The 21,612-nt window shown below is 48.7% G+C and overlaps 1 protein-coding gene across 4 annotated transcripts; it reads left to right on the plus strand.

Annotated features, from left to right (window-relative positions):
• Positions 1-200: 200 nt before the first annotated feature.
• On the plus strand, positions 201-20,582 carry STK11IP (serine/threonine kinase 11 interacting protein). Of its 4 annotated transcripts, XR_011151981.1 has the most exons (25): positions 255-373; positions 473-675; positions 2,716-2,790; positions 3,018-3,113; positions 4,035-4,142; positions 4,350-4,421; positions 5,388-5,517; positions 5,687-5,790; positions 6,620-6,709; positions 7,751-7,792; positions 8,284-8,451; positions 8,720-8,801; positions 8,909-9,274; positions 9,458-9,648; positions 10,629-10,739; positions 11,477-11,672; positions 13,050-13,541; positions 15,018-15,133; positions 15,325-15,422; positions 15,604-15,782; positions 16,258-16,342; positions 16,833-16,915; positions 18,413-18,639; positions 18,946-19,228; positions 19,828-20,582. XR_011151981.1 is itself a non-coding variant. In XM_069020847.1 (24 exons), exons 1-24 carry the CDS (start codon positions 319-321, stop codon positions 19,084-19,086), a joined length of 3,510 nt encoding a protein of 1,169 aa, XP_068876948.1. In that variant the 5' UTR covers positions 201-318; the 3' UTR covers positions 19,087-19,798. The 4 variants fall into 4 exon arrangements, 2 of the variants coding, with proteins under 2 accessions (XP_068876948.1, XP_068876947.1); XM_069020847.1 differs by lacking the exon at positions 19,828-20,582 and having other exon boundaries at positions 201-373; positions 18,946-19,798; XM_069020846.1 differs by lacking the exons at positions 4,350-4,421; positions 19,828-20,582 and having other exon boundaries at positions 18,946-19,798.
• The last annotated feature ends 1,030 nt before the right edge of the window (positions 20,583-21,612 follow it).

Raw genomic sequence — 21,612 nt, forward strand, 5'->3', positions numbered from 1 at the left:
GCGGCGCTGCTCCCCGGCCTCCCGCCGGCCCGGCCCGCTCGGCGCCGCCCGCCGCCGCTGCCGGGCCGCCGCCGCTTACCGGGGGGGCTGCGGGGCGGCGGCGCGGGGCGGCGGCGGGGCGGGGGCCGGGGGGCGCGGGCCCCGCCGCGCGGGAGGGGGACGCTGGGGCGGGCTCCATGGCAACCGGATGTGAGCGGCGGCCGCCTCGCTGGTGCGGCGGAAGGGCGCGTCTCGGTGGTAACGCGGAAGGGCGGCGGAGCGGCGGCGGGACCGGCCGGGCCGGGCCGAGCCGGGATCGCCGCGGCCTCCCCGCTGCAGATGGCGGCGGCGGAGACGCTGGTGCACGGCCTGGCGCGGCTGCTGCAGGACGCCGGTGAGTGGCGGCCGCCGCGGGCCTGGCCGGGCCGGGTCGTGTCAGTGTCCGCGGTGTGTGGACACTCACTGCCCGGCCCGTCCTTCCCCTTTCCTGCAGGGGACCTCGTCCTGGACGGCTCCAGCACGCTGACGCTGCTCACGTCCACCCTGCAGCACCTCACGCAGGTCTTCGAGCAGCACCTGGGCTCCCGCAACCAGAACCGGGGCTTCGTGGCGCTGCCCTCGCACCCCGCCGAGACAGCCGCCATCCTCCAGGCGCAGTTCCTCTTCGACGTCCTGCAGAAGACTCACTCTCTGAAGGTCTGTACCCACCGGGGCCGGGGGTGCTGCAGGGCCGGCCGGTGCAGGTGGCAGACACGGCTTCAGAGCAGCCTCCTCCAGTGCCCATTGCCCCCGTCTGACGGGCAGGCTCCGTGGGTCAGATGGGTCTCACAGGGCTCTTGCGTGGAGTCGTGGTTCAGCACGATAATCTATAGCTGCCTATCTAGGATCAGCCATGCAACTCAGAGGAAAGTTTGTCGGAGTTAAAAACAGGGGCAGCAGGAGTTAATTATGTTCTGACCTTGGTACGGTATTATCATTGTTAGGAAAATGATTATTTCCTGAAATGCTTGACCAATTCAGGCAGTGTCTGCCACCTGAGCACAGCTGAGTGCTCCCGGAGTGATGACTGATTTACCCAAGGCAGCAGAGCCGGGGAACTTGAGCAGAGGGGTCAGATGTTGTACACACTCTGGGGCTGCTGCTTATTTCAGCAGCCTGGGCAGTGGTTCTGGTTGATCGGTTTCACAGCATGAGATATTTCTAGTAACGTATCCTCATTAATTTTAACAATAAAGGCTGTAGTAAAGAGGCTGTAATAAAGATAAAACTACAAACCAAGGAATTCTTCAGACAGCTTTTTGAAAGGTGGCATGTGCTACGAGGCTGCAAATGATCCTACTGGGGTCTGAGGCACTGCTTAGAGGATAGTAGAGGTGAAAGGGGCCTGAAAGGGGAAGAGGAATTAGCAGCTGTTTTAGGTTCCACAGCGAGGCTCAGAAGGTACTGTGGCTGAGCACTAAAATCTCTGATGGCTTTAAAGACGTGTTTTCCCTGTGAGAGTGGAGTGGTATCAGAATGCTGTTGGGAGGACTTTCTAACAGTGTAGTGAGTCGGGAGATTGGGGTGGGGCCCAGAGTCTGTGGAGAAACATGGGTCTCCCGGCAGGAGGAGGCAGGGAGTGACCCTGCAATCAGGAGGGTATTGTGGTGAGTGCTCCTGTTAACTAGAAAATGTGCTCTCTCTGCAGCAAGCTTGTAAAGAAGGGGAAGCTGCCCATTGATGTCTGGTAACTGGTTTACTCGGACAAACTAATAACTTATATCAGCCTGGCTTTTTAAGATTTTTAAGACAGTGGAGGGAGAGGAGATGATCAAGACACACAGCAAGAATGGCATCTGAAATAAACTTTGCTAAAACTGACCATTACAGCTTGCCAGTGCAAGCTTCCCTTCCAAATGCTCTTGTTCAACGTGCAGCATTAGTGCTGGCAGGCAGTGGGCAAGTGATTCATTCCTGCCAGGGCTGTAGCTGTGGAAGCAGTAGTGGTGATGAGGTCTTGGGATGTCTGTTCTGCACCTGATGAGTCACTTCTGTGTGAATGTATATATAACTGGCAGAAATGATCTCTCTGGTCTGCAGTGGAAGTGGTAACTGCTTCATTACTCACTTTCAGTAGCAGCCAGAAATACTGTTTATGCACTGTCCGTAGAAAGAATAAGAAGGTGGTTTTAATAAGCTGCTTTATGGTACATGAACACAGCCTAACTGCCCTGTGGTGAAAGGGCCTGTGGCTGTACTACAAAATACACAGAGGAGGTTTGCCAGGCACCTCAGTCTAACACTAACTCTGTTCTCCATCTGCTTGTGATTTGCCTTATTTGGCCTCTTGTAGTGAAATGCACATGCACACTTCCCACCAGTGTGCTACTTCCACTCAGTTGCTTTATAAACATACCTCCAGCAGTTAGTTTTGTCTTTAGTAGATTTGCTAGTTGTGGCTGATGAGGAATCCAGCTGTCAGACCTCCCAGTGGTGCTGAAAGTGGTCATGTGGGCAGGGGAGATGAAGAAGAGCTCCATGGGCTGGCAGACCACACTTGCTAACGTGCTATTCTCTTTGCCCTCTATTTTACTATGGAGCTGGGGAGACGCCACTACCAGCACTGGGAGAGAGTTTATAAGGGATCACCCGAGCTGGAGGGAGAACCTTTTCAAGGTGCTGCAGTTGGTGCATCAGGAAGGTGGTAATGAAGCACAAATCAAGCTTGACATGAGATTTTTTTTCTCATTTCTCTAGCTCGTTCATGTTCCAAACTGTGTTTTGCAATCTGCTGTGAAGATCTTCCCTTTCAAGTCCCTCCGGCATCTGGAAGTAAGTATAGGTGGCAAGAGTGGTTTTGAGTCTTGCTGTTTGGGTTTTCTCAACTAGTTTTGTGGTTGCAGAATGCCTCTGCTCCTAAAAACCGGGTAGGCTTTCGTGGCTTCCCTAGAAGGCTAAGACTAAACTCCTGCAACACTTGCTTGGGGTGAAACTTGGATCTGCTCCTCCACTGTAATATTTTGATGTATGTTGTTCTTACTTTCTCATCACTGCTGCAGTTAAGGTCTGTCCCTCCACACTGCCTCCGGGGACTGCGATTTGTCTATTCTCAGCTGGAATCTCTAACCTGTTGCAAATGTATCAGTACACTGGAGGTGAGTTGTCTCTACACAGCTCATGGGGTAAATTGCAAGAGAAAGGCTGTCTTGACCCTACAGCTCTTCACACAAGGAAGATGTAGGAGCGTTAGCCCTTTTATTCATCCGTGTTGTGTATGGCTTCATCTCCCTTCCCCATTCTGGGGTTCTACTCCTGTCTCAAGCAGTGTTGGAAGGATTCCCTGCTTGCATGCACAGGTGCTCTGTAGTCTTCTTTTACGCTTCTTGAGAATTTCTGGCTCTAGACAACAGTCGTGTCAGCTAGGCCTGACAACTCTGTGTATCTGGCTGTTTCCTCATTCAAGGCCTGCAGCTGATCAAGACTTACTTCATTGTACCTCAGCAGCCTTAAATTAGATCTTATTGTCAGAGGAAATGCTGTGCCCCAGTGTCTTACCTGCACTGCTGCCCAGCACATTTCTGAGACATGAAGGCAAGCTCCAGCCATGGAGAGCTGAGTAGCATGGGCTGTGCTGGCCATGGGCCTCTGGGCTTCTCTCTGGGACACAGAAGCAGATGCCTGCTGGGGAACAGGGGCTGATGGTGGGGAGTGCTTTGAGAGCTTTTTTGTCTGTCAGAACACAAGTGTGTATCTTGCTTTTGTTTGAGGGAGGTCTGAAAATGACTTTGTTAGCATGAATCTTTGTGCTCAGTGTTCTGAGCCTAAGAAATCTAACAGATTAGGTTAACTATTGCCACTTCAGTGTGGGAAACAAAAGCATCTCCTTTCTAAATATCTGGCCATGGGATTCCCACCACCTCCAAATACTTGAATTAGGGACATAAAAGCCACTGCCTCTCTAAGCAAGGCAAGGTCTTTATGTCAACCACCTTCTAGACTAACTGTTCTGCTGTGTTCATCTGCTTTTACTGTAACAGCTAGTATTCACCAAGGAATGGCTCCTCTCTTCTTCCTAGGAAATAATTTCAGCATGTGGTGGAGATCTGAGCTGTGCTCTCCCATGGTTGGAACTGCAGACTGTGAACTTCAGCTATAACTCAATCACTGCCTTGGATGACTCACTGGTGAGTGGGGCATCCTTCCTGCTTGGCTGAGGAGAAGAGAGGAGATGATCACAGCCAAAAGCCAGGCCCTCTGTTACTGATGCTGCTAGGTCTGGTTGGGAGGAAGTGGGCAATGCTAATTTTAGTGGTCTCTCCCAGCAGGAGAGGCTTTTCATGCTGTAACAGAGACAGTTGTAGGATCTGATCTAGTATCTTTTTGTCCCTCAGCAATTATTGAATGCTCTGAGGGTCTTGGATTTGAGTCACAACAAGATCCAGGATTGTGAGCACTATTTAACGGTGAGTATTTTGGGCTGACCACCAGTTTCCTCCTATGCAGAGAATACTGCTAAAATTCTGTAATCATTGACATCATGTTCCTACTAGGTGAGATATAATAGAAGAAATCACAAAGGGTGGTGTGGCTTAGAGCTAGTGCTTGCAGCCTGAAAACCATTGTCCTGTATGTGCAGTCCAAGTGGCACTGAGGCAGAGAAGGCAGTATTCCTCACCTGCTCTAAGACAGAGAGTTAGCTGTAGTTATCACTTGGCAGTCCAGCCTGGCTGAGTGGTAAATGCCCTGGTACAGACAGGGTACTCTGTGTGTACAGCCCCTCACAGAGAGGGCACTCCATTGTGGCCAAGACTTTGCTGTAACCTGTGCAGCAGGTGATAATTATGTAGCCAGGCATGGGGCTGCAGGAACTTACTGTTCAATTTGTTCAAACTGCCAGTAGCATTTACTTCCTGCTCTCAGAAACCAGTCAGTTGCTCTAGAAAAAGGGTAGTCCATCACAATGGCACATGTTTCTGGGGAACGACAGTGAAATCCATGCTCTGCTGGGCTAGATCTGCTTCTTTGAAGCAAAGGTATGAAACAGCTTTTCATGGAGTTGGTGGGGCTCACAAGGTGTCAGTCACCATCATCTTTACAAAGGTAAGGAAGAGTTTCTTTTGATAGTTCACTCCTTTTGCTGAGGCAGGATGTCCAGTCTTTTCCTATGCTCCATTGAAGTTGGCGAGGAAAGAGAAAGGTGCTCCTGGGAAATTCTGTAAAGCAGTTAGATGATGCTGAGCGCCCCTAAACAAACTACTCCCAATGTGAACATTGAACTCTTTCTACAGAAACAGTCTTAAGAAACTCACTTGTTGGTTGACCTTGTTAGGATCAATAAAATGGTAGAAGCTAGTGCCCTGTCTTGAGTTCAGGGCCAGGCTTTGAGCTAAGGTCCCAACTGATCCAATGCTGCTCTTCTCTCTGAACAGACCCTTACAGAACTAGAGTACCTCAATCTGGCATATAACTTCCTGTCCAAGGTGCCAAACCTTGGCATCTTCAGCCGATCCAAGCTGGTGACTCTGATCCTGCGCAACAATGAGCTCGACAGCATTAATGGTGAGCCCACAAGGGAGGAGCATTTCTGAGTTTGAAGCCTTCCTGTTGTCCTTGAGAACGAACAGAACTTGAAATCTTGGGCACAACTATTTTTACTAGGGTTCAGTTTTGGGGGAGGTTCCTAAGTTATGTCTTCTAGCATGCTGATGGCTTCTTGCTTTGTTCACAGGGGTGGAACAGCTTGTGAATCTGCAGCACCTGGATGTGGCCTATAACCTGCTGCTGGAACATGCCCAGTTGGCACCATTGTCCACTCTGCACTATTTAAAAAAAGTAAGCACAAAGCCTGATGGGTTGATAGATTAGGGATTTCATGGACAGGGTGTACAAGATGGAGACTTTGCGGTAACAAGAGGGTTTTGAAAGATAAGTTCAACTCCTGAGCATTTAATTTTATTGCAGGAAACTAATGGGGGAGCCTTAGACAGACACCTGTGTTTCAGCCTTCATTTTTGACCCTTGCTCAAGCTCACCTTTCTTCATATATTCATCCCCATTTCCTTGCTCATCCTTTCTGATTTTAACACTCAAGTCAAGTTCAGTTAAGTCAAATTCAGTGAAGATCCTCCCATAATCCTGTTGTGGATTTGTGTGTTCAGAGAAGTCTAAAGGAGGAGCACAGCAGTGATTATAGTACTTGTGAAAGAAGATCATAGAGAGTGGTTTCAGTTGGTAGGGACCTTAAAGATCTAGTTGCCACCTTAATTCTGTAATTGAGTTGGTAGGGACCTTGAAGATCAAACCCCCTGCCATGGGCAGGGACACACCTCTCACTAGACCAGGTTGCTCAAAGCTGCATCCAGTCTGGCCTTGAACACCTCCAGGGATGGGGCATCTACTGCTTCTCTGGGCCTGCAAAGGACTGTTCTTTCAACACTTCTCAGAGTCAGTACTGAAAAAGCTCATAAAGATTTAGGGCATGAGTAGGAGGTACTTTAATCTTCTCTATTTGCTAAACTAATTTCAGGAAGCATTCTAAAAGCCTAGTCCTCTCCTGGCTTGATAACTGTAAGGATATTTCTTGAAGCAGAGAGAGAGACTGGAGCCTATTGGGGTATAGAATATTTCTTCTAGTAACAACTTGTCTGTTTCCTTCACCCAGCTGCATTTGGAGGGAAACCCGATATGGTTCCATCAAAACCACCGATCTGCAGCCCTTGTCCATGTGTCTCCCAGGGCAGCCTTCTCCAATGTGAGTATTAGCTACATGCCTTCTGCCCCTGCTGTTGAAGGCACAGGGTGTTCTAACACTCAGGGGCAAATGAGGGAAAAGAAACTTGCAGGTTTATTCCCGTAGTGTAACAGCAGTGATTGTTTTGTGGTTGCTGGTTTGTTTGGTTTTTTTTTCCCCTGTGGCAGAGTAGTTTAACCTTAAATTTTTATGTGGTGTGCTGGCCAGGACAGTTGAATACTGTTCTCAGGTTTGCAGCACCTCAGATCTTAATATGTCTTCACTGTCTACTTCTTCAGTTTTGCTCACTGATGGAACTTTACTCTGTTCCTGCTAGATAGGAACAATGTAGCTAGACTGCACAAAGAAGGAACTCACAGTCTTGGTGCACCTTACCTAAGTATGTACTACTTCAGCAGCCATGGTCACCTCTTTGTCCCCATCACTGCTCTCATCTAGGTGTCATCACTCTCCCTTGCACTCCAGTGCTTAGGTCAGTTCTTGGTAATCTGATTTCAAACAAAGAAGCCAGCAAAACCAGTGTTCTGGCAATTTAGCAAAATGAACTTACTTGCTAAGGGTCAAAGGTGTTCCAAAGCTGGTCTGCCCTTCTCATTAATGGCAAATGGCTGGATTAATTGTCTTCAAACTGCATCTTGGAAAAAGCTTTCACTGAGCTCAAGTTACTGGAAGTTACATGGATTCAGGCTAGAAGTAGGATACAGGCTTTTAGGTGAAAGTGAGTACCTTTCAAAACAATTTGAGTTGTTGTAGAATAATCTATTGTACCTCTCCCACAAACTGTCTTGGATATGTTTCTGGAAGTCATAAAGTCTGTAAACAGGAAAACCACAGAGGTCCCTTCTGGCCTTGTATGCTATTAGGTCAGGCAGCTACAACTAAAGGAGTGGTGGATAGGCAGGAACAGGGTTGTTTCTTTGCAGTTTTTTGCCAGGGATCCCAACCGTAGGGTGGCCTGAAGGGGAATAGGAGTCAGCAGAAGTTGTCCTGAGTATGTGCCAGCCAAATGGAATCTGACTGCAAATGGGTCTCTAATTACAGTTCTTCTTGAATGGGGAGCCACTCTCTTCCTCAGACCTAATGGTAAGTATAACTGTTAAAAACTGATCTTACTGGCTTTGGAACTGGGAACTCTGACAGGATTGGCATGTGTCCTATTAAATCTTTATGGGCTACCTTGACTTCGACACAGATCATTTTGTCTCAGTTCATGCTGATTCCTAATAATTGTTGGAACTGGCCAGTGTAACTTATTTTGGCTTATGTAGCCTTGCAGAACTTGGAGCCTTGCCTGTTTCCTCTTCAGATACTGTATGGTACTTGACACTTGAACTACATGTCAGCAAAACAGTTATCAGTTTCCCATCTGCTATTTTTAAGAAAGGCAGAGATTGAGTTAAATCAGAGTGGTTGTGATAAACAATCCAATCAACCAGGCAGGATCTGTTGTCAGTGCTTTGACTGAGATGGTGAAAGTCTGGGATGAGGAGCAGGAAAGCTGTCAGCCTGAGGTGTGGCTTGGTTACCTTGTCTGCCCATGGCACTCAGCTGTCAATACTCTCTTCTTACTTTAGCACCTTCCAAGACTTGTGCAAAGTGTGTCCCAGTCCATCCACACTTCTACCTCAGAGAAAACTGCACTGGACCGCAGTGCTCTGGAGAGCTCCTGTGCTGCAGACTTCAGCGACAATCAGTCGCCAGCAGAGAATGTGGCCGTCAGGCTCCCTCGGAAGAAAAGCAAGGTCTGGGACTGGCAGAGCTTCTTAGCCATGTAGCTGGCATGTTGGGTGAAGGGGATGCCTCAATGTGAAAGCCTTGTGCAGTGACATGTGGTCTGGTACTGACCACTGGCTGGGTTTAATATCAATCTTGATATACCCTGACAAGTGTTTTATGGTGTGTCTCTACAATGTAACAGCTATAAACCCTTCAGCTTGGCAGAGCCTCTCATCAGGTACTGTTTCCATTGTTCTAGTTCCTCACAACTACTTTTATCCTGTCTTTTTCCAGGGAAAAATCAAAGTGCGCAGAGCAAGTATTTCGGAGCCGAGTGACACAGAACACGAGCCCCAGGCATTACCCCTCTCTGCTGGTGAGGCTTGTCATCTTCCTTAATAACATAGCAGCTAAAGCACCCAAGTAGGAGGAGTGCTCTGGCCTGGTGACTACTTTCATACTTTCCAAGTTTTCTCTCTGCAGGTCTGATCCTAGAGCATCAGAAGGAGATGAAGTGCTTGGCCAGCTTCAGAGATCGCTTTGGTGCTGACTGGCTGCAGTACAAGAGACACCTGGAGGAGCATGACCAAGTACCCGTCGTGTCCCGCAGTCGTTCTGCAGATGAGATCGCAGGCAGACCTGCTGCAATGGACTTGCAGAGTGAGAGCTCTGACCCGGAGCAGGGAAAGCCCCAAGTATCCCAGGAAAGATCCTCTCCTCCTTTGGATGACACCGCAAAGGAGGAAGAGCCTGAAGTACAGCTGGCTGAGCCTGTGGAAGGAGAACAGAGAGGAGAAGAGGAGGCAGATGAGCTAATGGTTGGAGAGGAAGAAGAGGAGATGGCAGAAGGTAAACAGGTCCTTTCACTGCTATATTTGACGGCTTGGGTGACAACAGAATAGATGACTGAAATGTGATTTATCTGTGAAGCTGTATCATGATGCCCAGTATTGTGGGAATTGTAAGGACCTGGGTCCAGCAGGACTGAAGGCCTGCTGCATGTATTGACCTGCACTGTGTCTTCTTTGGCAGTGGACCTGTGCCAGCCAGTGCTGGTGAGCCAAATAGAAGGTGAAGGGGACCCAGAGCCAGACTGGATCTTCCTGCGAGTCACAGCTAAGCATGTGATTGAGGTGGAACTGAAGGCTGCCAGAGTCCTCCACAAGCTGGAGTTGAAATGCCTGCAGAATCTGGAGACCTCTGAGTTGACCTGGAAGAGGATGGTGAGTTACACTTTTCTGTGAGCCTTTGTCGTCTTACTCCCTGTATGTGCCAGCATTCTGGATTTGGGTTCCTGTTAAGAATCTTGCAGATCTTTTTCTAGCTCCTGCAAAGCCTGCTTGATTCCAGCATCTCTTCCAGCCAATGCATTTGTCTCTAATGGCATCTGTATTGCTTAGACTACCTGCAGTAATGCAGCAGAAGTCAGCATCAAATCTATTCCAAAACTGGAATTAAAAGACAATGGCTGGACTTGTTCCAATGTGGAGGAGTGAGAGACTTCTCAAGAGGAACTTAAATGAGGTGGAGACCTCCCTGCCATCCGTTCCTTGCTGGGATATCACCCTGGCCTTGGAGGACTGTGGATTGCATTGTTTCTAGAGCACCACGGAGCCCAGTGTGATGTTTAAAACGCTCCTGGCAGCTTTAAGAGCCATCCGCTTAAGAGCCTTAAGAGCCATCTGCTCTAGGTGCATGCTTTAGCATTACCAGCCCTATTTGGCTTTTGTGGTTCTTCAGAAAGGGAGTTTGGAAATCTCTTTTTCCTTGTGGTAGGATTTTAACATTCAGTCTGTATACAGACATGTTCACAGGTTTCTCTAATACTGTTTTCTGTAACAACTCCAACTAATTTTTAAACGCTGTCCTTGTGCCTTTCTGAACGTTTGTGGCTTGATATTCTTCTGAAATACCTTAATGAAAAGTTCTTTTGTTTGAAATGCTTTGTTTTAGGCCTTGAAAGTTACTGTTGTAAATTTCAAGCACTTGTGCAATTTTTTGAGCACTCAACGCGAGTGTTGTCAGCACTCATTAGCTTTATATTTGTTTATTTATTTCTGCCCAAATGCTATCAGCTGTGGAGGGCTGCTTAGGACACCCAAAATTAAGTGCTTGTATGGCCACGTTTCAGCTGTTTGCAAACAAATGTAGTCTGTGAAAGCTTCTCCCTCATGCTAGAACAGGTGTTTTCTGTCTCCTGCAGGACCTGGAGCGAGTTTTTCCTGTCCTCACATTGCACTTCAGCTACATTCGCAAGGACCGGCAGAAGCGCAAATACGTGGTGCTTGACGACTGCCCAGAGCAGTGTCTGCAGGTGGGGGAGGCTTGGGGAGGGGGCGGTGTTACTGCAAGGCACTGAATTCTTCCAGCCAGCATAGGGCTGCTGTTCTCAGAGCACAGGAGCACCTGTGGCCCATGTCTGGCTTGTCGGGATTTCTTCTTCTGCACAGATGACCTGTGGAAGGCCCTGTGAGTGTGGCCATGGGCAGTGGAGCTCCTGTGGCATAAAGGGTGCTCTCAAGAAGAGAGTCTTGCAGTTTTCTTCCTCCTGGGGTGAAAAGTTTACAGTCAAGCTAGTGATAATTACTTGTTGTGCATGTGCAATGTAGCGTTTTGTGGGTACTGAGTGATGTGCTGGCCTGTGCTCGGCCCTCTGGACAGTGAGTGTCAGTGCTGTGTCCACACAGCTGCTGTAGGGACTCTGGTCTCTAATCAAAAATTTTTTCTCAATATACTATTTAAGTACATTTGAACAAGTTGTTAGAGGAAAGGCACAAATAGATGGGACCATTGAGATCAGAGTTCCGGAGAGAGCCTGTCAGTATGTAGCTGTCAGGCACAGACCTGCAAAAACAGGTTGTCTTGGTCTTCTGCAGTGAAGCTCCATGCTCTTGGCAAGTTTTGCACAGCTGGGAAATGTTCCTGCACCCCTTATGCTCTGAAATGCTGTAGTGAGGCACGTGAAAAGACTTGTTGGTGTCAGAAGCTTGATTTTATTAGGACAATCATAGCTGCCTGATAGCATCTTTTTCCCTGTGCTGCTACTTTTAGTGTATCCTTGAAGTGTTGACCCCAGCTGTTGAGGAGAATCGACGAAATCAGGACCAAGAAAAGGGATACATGAAGCTCCAGTGCCTGAAATGCAAGCAGGAGTTTTCACAGTCCCTGGCCCCCTGGCATCAAGGTTCCTATCCTTCAGAGGTTGGAGACACCAAAATCCTGGAGACCCTAGTTGCCTCAGATCAAGGTAGGCTGTAGTGCCCAGGAGAAGCATGTTTGCTAATGCTCAGACAGACTTCCAGAGTGGCAGCTGGGGTGCAGAGCATGGAATGTATAGGAGAAGGTGATGCATGGGCTGTACTGGAATTAAAACCTGTTGTGGGATGAGCTCTCACTTGGCCTGCTTGGACTGGGAGGAGCCTGCCTTGTTTGCTAGCAGGAATAAGCCACTGGTTTAAGATTAAGCAAACAGCACTCCTCTTCTGGGTGGCCTGGGGGAACATAGGGGTGCTGGAAAACTGAAGTCTGGGAGAGGACTTAAAAGTCATGTAGTCCTGCCCCAGAGACTTTATTTGTTCTAAAAAACTTTTGCTAACGGAAGCTTCCAGGGAATCTGCATCAGTATTTCAGGTAAAACTTTGGCTGTTGGACATCAGAAAAACAACCAGAACCCTAACCAAAGTTTCCCTGTCTGTGATCTTAAGCCCACTCTTGCTGCCACTCTGGGGGAGCAGTTTATTCCTTTCTTTGTACTTGAGGGCCATTGTTCTCCCTCGGCAACTTTTCCTGGCTTCTGTCCTCTAGACTAAATAAGCTTAACTCTCTAGATAATTTACTTGTCAGTCATATCTCATACATTCAGTTTCTTGCTGTTCTTTGTACTCTTTCCCATTTGTCCACATTTTTCCTTGGGTGTCTAAAACTAGATGTGGTATTTTGGCTGAGATGTGGCTCATGCTGAAAAGGCATCTTCTGATTGCTGTTTTTCGAAGCTCAGTTTATATTCAAAGTGGGGAGTGCCTTAGCTCAGAAGATGGCGTTTGACAAAGTGTCCTGGAAGTACTGCAGTGAACACAGAAGTGCTGTCCTGGCTGCAGCACTTTTCTCCACCCCAGGACACTTTCTTCTCTCTGCCAGAGTGGTGGGAGTCCCATGATCCAGCTGGGAGTCTGTCCTGGTGTGGGTGAAAGGAGCAACAGGAATCAGGGTCAGAAGGGATGAGGACAGCTGGGGAAGGGACACAGCACACTGGGGATGGAGGTGGCTAAGGAAGATTGGATTGACTGGTCATGAGCTTGGGCTTCAGAGGTGATGTTAGCACTTGCAAATGTGAAGTGCAGGAGTCATGAGCCAAAGCCTTGATATAGTTTCAGTTGCAACCACAGCACACACGGGGCACCCTAAATCTGAGCAGAGCTATTTCATGTGGCAGAATTTCCCATTGATTTGTGAGGGGAGGTATGTAGGATATGATTCTGGACAAAGTTGCTCAACAAGCTGCTCAAGTCAGTCTGTAACTATTTTCTACCTTGAAAAGGGAGGGTTTGTGGTTTGCAGAAGAGACAGGAAGAAGTAAAATCTTGCTGTTCTGGCTTTTCTTTATACCTGACAAAATCTTTCACAGGTCCTGCAGCAGCTGGTGAGCCCATAGCCTGTCCCAGTTGTTCCAGTGACCATGTGGTCATTCTGCCTTCAGAGGAGTGCTCCAGCACGCCTCTGCCGCCTGGTGCCGACAGCACGAGTGAGGACCTGTCAGACTCTGTGCTAGAGGGAGGCAGCCAGCTGGAGGGTCCAGAGGAAGCATCTGTCCTGGCCAGCGAGAGCGGGAAGTTCTACATCGGCGGGGAGGACAGCACGGAGATGGACACCAGCAACAGCACCAGGACTCCGGAGCTGGGCATCGAGCCTGAGGACACTCTTCATCCCACCTCCCATGGATCAGATGGCAGCTGTGGGAAGGAGCAGGGTGTGAAGAGCCAGTACTTGTCCCTCAGTCACACGGACACCAACGGGGGCAGCCTGATGGGAAGCTACCATTACAGTGTTTCTCGGGGACCCACTCCTTCCCTGCTCTCTTTGAACTCTGAGTCCGAGGAAACGTGGAATCTCAGTCCCTGTGAGTATGAGGAAACTGTGTAGGGTTTAGCCGTGTTGACAGCTTGTTGTTGGTTTTATCACTGGTGCTTGCAGGGTACACTACCTCCTCCTTAATGGGGAAGGGGGACATCAAGTACAAGCAGCCATAAACATATGGTTCTTATGAGCAGAGTTTTTCATTGCCCTCTCTGTTAAATCCTAATGCCTGAAGGTAGGAGAAGTGAGTCAGCTCCTAATACCTATTATTGCTTAGGCTCTGAGTAATAGGGTCTTGTTCTGGAAGCTGCATTGCTCAGTTATGGACACGCTGGGTTCCTGTGGCATCCATGAGTTGCCAGCTGGAGCATTACCTTTGGAGAATAGTATGCACAATTTCTCTCTATTTATTCTTTGGCTTAAGTGCAGTGTGAGGCTGGTGTGCTAGTAGGAGGCTCTGGTTTGTGGATCTACAGTTGCTTGTGCTTTCCTCACTTTTTTTTGTGAGCTTCAGATGACAAAGCCTGTCAAAGAGATTGCATGCTGGCTGTGTGAGGGCTGTCATGCAAGACAGGAGGTCGATAAATGATTTTTCTGAAGGACCTTGGATTTCTGATGTAGCAGGCTGCCTTTGCCTGGGCATCAGCTTGCAATTTACAGAATAACAAGTTGGAAAGGAGCTGTGGAGGTTATCTGGTCTAGCCCAGCAAGTGACTCTACTGCAGCTAAGTCTAGTTCTGATCTGCAAACCTGTTGATTTCTTGATCTGTAGAGGTCCTTCAAGACTACTGTGCCTCAGAAGAGGAGTCAGTGTAGAACCATGGTTTTAAGATTGCTATGTTCAGTCTTGTCCAGTTGAAGTATGAGAAATAAAGCAGTCTCTCTTTTGGGGTCAAATTGCAAGGTCCCAGTTTAAAACCAAGCCTGGGGAAAGTTCCTGCTGAGGATCAGTTATTAGTGTAGTATTTGTGGTGGAGAACAGGCTCTGCTGGGAAGTGTTAACTCTTGGGCAGTATTGTGGCTGTTGTATAAATTATTTGGTTATACAATTTCATGACAAACCTAATTATATTCTTTAGCAGTTTTATTGGTGTCTTCCTCAGGCCCCTTTAACCTTGCCATGATCAAAGTCAGAGTTAAAAAGTTGACCTGAGCTGACACCAGCTGAAATGAGAAATATCTTTCTGGCTTTGTGATAAAGAATTGCCCTCCTGCCAAATCCAGCAGCAAAGCAGTGTCCTTCTGTGACTAAACAGCCAAGCACAGTTTGAAGCTGGCTTAGACCAAAGCTTTGTCTATCTGAAAAAAAATCAAGTGTTGGAGCAATAAAGTCCCCTTGTATCTTCACATGGAGACCTGTGGCATGTAAAGCCCTGTGTTTGGCCTGTTGTCTTGACGAGAGACTTGATGGAAGCAGGTGTGCAGACAAGGTGACACTGCTGCCCTGGTGCCCATCTGCATGCTTGGGCAGCCCCTGGTCAGTGGACAGAGTGTCATTGCTGCCCTTTGCTCTCCTCAGCTGTAAACAGCGTCCTGAACGTGAGGGACTTCCGGTCAGTGGATCATCGCCTGAAGCTGTACCTGGACATGGAGGTTTTTGAGGAGAATGCTGAGGAGTTCCAGTGTTTCCTCAAGGTGAGCTCCCACAGCACCACCCCTACAACTCTTCGGCTGTCCCTCTTGCCACCCTGCAAGTTCTGCACTGAGGTGGCATCCCAGAGACTGTGGGATGTGAAGGGAGCTGAAGTGTCTTTGAGTCAGTCCTTTCTGTGGATGAGCTGTCAAGGGGCAGGCCAAGGCTGTGACCCACCCTCTGTGTGCTCTAGGTGGTCATGGTGAAGTTTGGCCGGCAAGGAGAGTTCCTCTCAATCCTGGTTGCTTCTAATCTCAAGATTTATGTGCTAGAAGTCACTGGAGCTATCAGGTGAGGACCCTGCAGCAAGTCTGTGAGTGCTGGGTTGTGCCAGCCTGTGCTAGCCTTGCTGCCCTTACCCTGGAGGTGTGGTGACATGCACAGGCTCTTCTGGCAAACCCCCTGCTGCAGTCTGACATGAGAGAGGAGATGGGGCAGCCTGCTGCAGCTGAGGGCTGTGCTCTGTGATTAGGGGACAACCTGCAGACTGGCTGAAGAAGAATGACTCTCACTACCTGTCTGATATTTCTCATCTGGAAGTGGGACTCTGCCACCAGACCTTGCGAATGGAGTTTGAGAACCCAAAAGCCTCCTACAATCTGCTGATCCGGAACCAAAGCTGCTGTGACCAATTCCTGCAGACCCTGACAGGTAAGAGTAGAGCTCTAGGGGGTGTGGGGAATAGGATTTGAAAGATTTGTTCTTGGGGAACTATCAGGACAGCTATTGTTGGATATATGTTGGAAATTGTGTGGAAAAACACCACCCTTTCCTTGGTCTTACTGGACCGTCACTAAGAGTTCCTTGTAGAGGGAGCAAGAGTGAGCAGTTGCTCTCTGCCCAGCACTCCATGCCATGGCTTTACTGGCCACTGTGGCACGTGTTCCTCCAGCTAGCTGGGGAGCAGCTGCCTGACTGTTCAGGTACTGTAAAGCCTCAGCCTAAATCACTGAGGCTCTGTACTTGTGTGTATGGACATAGGAACTCAGAAAAAAAGCTGGGGGAGAATCCCACTGGCATCATAACTTGCAGCACCTCTCTGAACAGTAGAGAAGTGTCCTGAACTGTTATGTACTGCCCTTGGGTTTGCAATAAAAGACACCTACCTGCCTTCTCCCCTCTTTAGATCTCATGCAAGAGCTGCCTGCTAAGCACAGGAGTAAGGTGAAGGAAATCCCCACTGTGGAAATGAATCCCCAACACTGGCTATGGTAAGAGCCTGTGAGAGGCTGGGATTTCAGATAGAAAGGGATATCTGCTTGTCCAGCAGGCCCTGGAAAGCATGGTGCTGGAAACAGGGTAGCACAGAAGGAGGCACTACTGGAGTGGCAACCAGGCCTGTGTTACAGGTTTAAGGCAGCTGTCTCAAGTGCCTGCTGCACATAGGGTGAACAGGCAGAGGGGTGTCAGGCAGGGCTGAGCCAGGCAGGGCAACTTCAGCTCTTCTGGAGGAGCCTGAGCAGGATATAATGGAGGGAGAAAAAATAGGAGGCACAGGGCAGCCTTCTTACTTGCAAGAAGCATTTGGCTCCTGGCTGGCAAGGTGGTAGTCAGAGGACCAGGAGAGGGAGGACTTTGCATTATGTGGAAGAGATGGGTCCTTCTTGTCCCCAGGAGGACTGGGAACAGTAGCTGGTTCACAGCAAACTTAGACTGGAAACAGAGTGCTTCCTTATCAGCCCACTGTTGTATCTCCTCCAGGCCTCTGCTGGACTCCAAGACCACAGATTCTGCAGCTGCAGATGAAACTTGTTTCTTCTACCTGCTGGCCTACCTGATCCAAGGTACAGGAGATCTCAGTAACAAGGTGTCCCACACGTTGTGCTGTCTGCTTACATGCTTGTGATTTTAGTGTACAGTCTGTGGGAAAAGAGCTGCACCCTTCATCCAGCAGTGGAATGGAGTGGGGCATGGGTGAGGGCTCTTTTCTAGTGTTGGGTTGTGTAGGATAGCAGCATACTTCTGTACATCCAGCGAATCTCCCAGTCCCAGACTCTAGGGAGCAGTTGGTCTTGCACACCAGTTTTGGTGACAACTCGAGAAGCTAGGGATTATCTGAGGGCTGGATCATTGCCCTGATCTGAGGGAAAGATGAAGGGTCATAAAAACAGCTGGTTTGTGTGAGTTGCTGAAAGACTCCTTCCTTTGGGAAAACAGAAGTAGGTGTCCAGAAGCTGAGATGATAGGACAGGAGCAGCCTGCTGGAGCCCATCGAGTTCTGTTCCAGGCCTTGCTGAGAGACAAATGTGTTAAACTTGGGATTTGAGTCTTCAGTGAACAATTCCAGTGTTGTCTTAGCTTGGGACACTGAAAAAAGCAACCTAGCTCTTAATCACATTCTGACCAATTTGTTACAGCTTTTGCACCCCTGGTCATCATTGGCCATTGGGGAGGTATGAGAGAGTGAGGATCAGAAGGAATCTGTGGGAAGTACATTGATTGGTCTGCTCAAGCTGAACAAATAGTGTGTGGGAGGGAGGATTTAGAGTGTGTTTTTCTTACTCTACAGTTTTCTCCTCTTTTAGAGTATGGTGCCCAAAACTGGACACAGTTCCAGCTGAGATGTCATTACCAAGTAGACAGGATTAATTAAACATCCCATTTCTGATAGTCCTACTAATTCCCAAGAGCGAGATGTGATGAGAGAAGCAACATATTGCTGCATCAGCTTGTGATCCCCTGTGACCTCAGCCAGTTTTGCTAATGGTTCCCTATTACTGTGCATCTAACTTATTCCCAAATTGTAATGCTTTTAATTTGCATCCACTGAAATAGCTGGATTATATTTATGTTCCCTAAAGTTTATCAAAACTATTTTCCTTCCTGTCATACTTATGACACATCCCAACTTGGTATTAAACTTTGTGTGTGCTCTCTGTTCCACCCATCAGATATTTGCAGCCAGATGAATTCAGGCCAAAAAAGGCAGCCTTTGAGCTGCAGCTGCCCAGTTTTAACTAAGGGGTAGTAAAATGTTGTTTAAGAGATCAAAGGACTCAAGTGACTTTTCCTGCCTTACTTTGAGGGCATGGGCTGGACAAGGCTTGCTGAGCAGTGGTCTTTCATATGCATGCTCCTGCAGCAAGCTTGAATAAGCTGGTCAAGCCCAGCCACGTTTCACTACCCTGGTCCCCTCTTCAGTCAGGAAGCTGGATAAGGTTGTTCACCCAAGTTACTGCTGCTATAAAGGATTTCCCTAGGGGAGGAATGGAGAACAGTGCTGGTTCTGTGGTGACTCAGGCTCTCAGCAAAGCCTTTCTTATTCCCTCATGTCCTTTTAGGGGCATCTGTTTTCCCTGTGACCCTGCTGAGTACCAGAAGCATGCTATTTCTGCTGGAGGAGAATCACCAGTGGCAGGTGCAGCCCTCCTTGGATGAAGACCATGAGGCAGAAATGCCTCCTAGGAGCAACATCCAGTTGAAGGAGAAGCAGCCAATCACCAGTATCAGCAACGTCATAACCTATCGCCTCTGTCCTTGTGACATCAAGCTGATGCTTTATGATGAGGTAACCAGGAGGTGGTCATGGGGTCAAGATGCTGGGGGCTGATTGTGCTCAGATCCTGTTCCTGCAAGAGTGTCTCTTGGGGCTGTCATCTGCCATCCTAACCTAGGGCCTTATACCACAGAGCCAGGGGAGCACAGCAGAAAGTCATGCAAGGGACACTCCACTGCTGGCAGCAGAGAGGGAGGAGGAGGGCACAGAGGAATTAGGAGGAGCTGGCCAGCTGTGCTGGGGGATAGTAGCTCAGGGCTGATCGGTGCCTGTCAGGCCAGTCTGCTCATTCGCCTCCCTCCTTTTCCTCCCTGCCAGGTACTGAAGGTGGAGACCACTTGGCACATCCGCACAGAGTGCCCTGAGCTCCTGGCAGAGCTGGTGGAGTGGATCCGCAGGCCATGGGAGGAGATGTTCTCAATCGAGCTGCGGAAGGCTGTGTATGAGGCACTGGAGTGAGCCTGGTGCCTGGAGCAGGCGGGACTTGGAGTCAAGAGTGCTGCTGTGCCAGCAATGGTGCACAAGTGTCTCCCACTCCCATCTGGCCTTGCTGTCCTGTGGCCTCTGCTTTCCACTCTACTCTTGCCCCTGGCCCTTTGTGGTGAGTAAGAGGGGAGCACATGATGGTTCAGACTGCACAGTCATTCACTTGCACTGGATGGGCCATGGAAGGAGAAGGTGGATAGTATTCCTTGTAATAGTGCATAAAGCTACCCAAAGGCAGTCAGGTACTCTGGTCTTTCTGGCAGATGGCATTTGCTGCCTTCTTACCTGTCTCAGGACAGCTATCATTAAATGCTGGTGATTTTTTTTTCGTCTCCCTCCTTCTTGTGCATGGTTTCCCTAAAGCTGCCTGCTTCAAACAGGAGTCTGATTGCACAAGGGGATGAAGCACGTTGTACACAACCCCACAGAGAGCTCTTACCTGTCCGCCTGGTGGGGCATGGCTCAGTCTGCTGCTGTAGTCTTTCACTGTCACTGGGGAGGAAGGAGCCTCGAGGTTCTCAGCACAGAAATGTATTGCTCATTGCTTAGGGGTCAGGACCTTGATGGGCACCAGGAGGCATAAGTGAGGCTTAGGCCTTTTCTGAGCAGTCCAAAAGCAAGAGTCTATTTTAACATGAGTTCTACTATTTTCTATTGTAATAAAAGCTTATATTTATTAAATTGTCATGTTTTCCTTGTTTCATTCTTTTGCAGTGCTGTCATGTCTAAGGTCTTCCATACTAGCTTTGCTGCTGCCTCAAGGGTTCCCTAGCATCTCACTGGGTTCAGGCCATTCTCCCCTTCCTGTTCAGAGCGGGTGCCAATGGGCTGCTACGCTAATCTTCTCCACCTGCCTGGCTTCCAAACAGCAACAAAGGAACAAGGTTTAAACAGGATTAGACTGACACCAGGTACTGGTTGTGGTGTTCTCCTTTGACAGTTGTCCTCAGGTGGCCATCCTGTGGCCTTCCAGCCCCAGCACGTTGCTTACTGGCTGCACAGGCCCTCAGAGGCTTGCCTCTCTCAGGAGCTGTTGTTGGTGTGGCTGTGGAGGTGGGAGTGCCTGCCTCTAGCTTCTTCCCTGTACGAGGCTTTACCTTGTCTCAACCTCTCCTGCACAGAGTTAAACGCAGCTCAAAAAATGCTGCTGCCCGGCCAGGGCTTGCTATGTCATAGAGCCTCTGCCCCTGCCCAGTGAAGAGCAAAGGTAGGTACTTGTGTGTGGTGTTTTGATGCAGTTGAAGCTCCCTGTGGGAGTGGGTAAAATGGACCTCTTACACTGAGGTGCTGACAGGTGGGATCTGATACTCCAAGCAGGGACCTTTACTGATGGTAGCTTTTCCCAGAACAGCATCTCTGTCTTCCTGCAAATGTTTAGTCCACAGCTTCAGGGCAAGTTTTCTGACTGTTCGATCCTTAGTGACAAACCTGTATTTTATGTCAATGTGATCTTGATTTTTATAAAGACATGTATTTGACATTCAGTGACCTGATGCCTGTTTTCTTTGGATATAGAAAATGGGAGCTCTTCACAGCAGTCTCTACGACATTCCAACTTTCCACATGCCCAAAGTTGGTGCCTGTGGCTTCAGTTTCTGTCATCAAGAAAACAGCAGGGACTTGGTCCCACTGCATCCTGCTGCTTCCCTGAACAGGTGCAATCAAGTTTCCCTTCCTGCTCAAACCCATCTGTGCCATCCTGATAGCCTTAGGAGAGCGGGAATTTCAATTTCCATCCTGTGTCTGAAGGCCACTCTTTCTTGGGGTCACTGTACTATTGGGTGTTCTCCTGTCACTTCCAGAGGCAGTTGAATCTGAAGACCCACAGTGGCTGATATTTTTATCTAGCCTTCTGTAGACTTGATTGACAAGATCTATACTGTCTGGAGGCAGATGTCACAATGCATCCCACTTTCTCCCCTCTTCCTCAATCAGCATATGGCTGCTGCTCACTGTTCCTTTGGGGATCTCAGACCTTAAGTGGGAGTGAGCTCAGTCCCCAGCTTTGTCTAGGGGAAGAACTCTCAGAGAGCTGAGCCAGTAAACACCAGTAGGGTTTTATGTCTTCATCTTGCCATCTAAGGAGCTTGTGTAAGTTCTGTCTTCACCTTCTATAGCTGCATTTTTCACAAAGGCAAGAGTCAAATTTGGTGTTACTGGACCAGATTGTTGATGTCTCTTCTGCGCAAGCTGATCCCCTGAGAAAACTCATCCCTGGAACTTGCTTTTCTGATCCTAGTCAAGCTGCACCTTTGCCACTCCAGTATGTGGGTATGTGTTAAGGGGCCTGACAAAGTGTGGACTACCAGAACCAAAGGTTTTGCTTGTGTGCCTGTCCACAGCTCTTCTCAAGCTCTTTGCGCTTTTAATTTCAGAAGTGACTACTTATTTGCTTCTCCTCTTTGCCATGTCTCTGCTGGTCTGTTCTCCCAGCTCAGCACTAGCCTCTTGGTCCCATTAACAGCTTCCTGCTTTTCTGCATTCCTTTGGCTGCTGTGC

This window comes from Aphelocoma coerulescens, chromosome 7, assembly GCF_041296385.1.
Source record: "Aphelocoma coerulescens isolate FSJ_1873_10779 chromosome 7, UR_Acoe_1.0, whole genome shotgun sequence".
Lineage (NCBI taxonomy): Eukaryota > Metazoa > Chordata > Aves > Passeriformes > Corvidae > Aphelocoma > Aphelocoma coerulescens.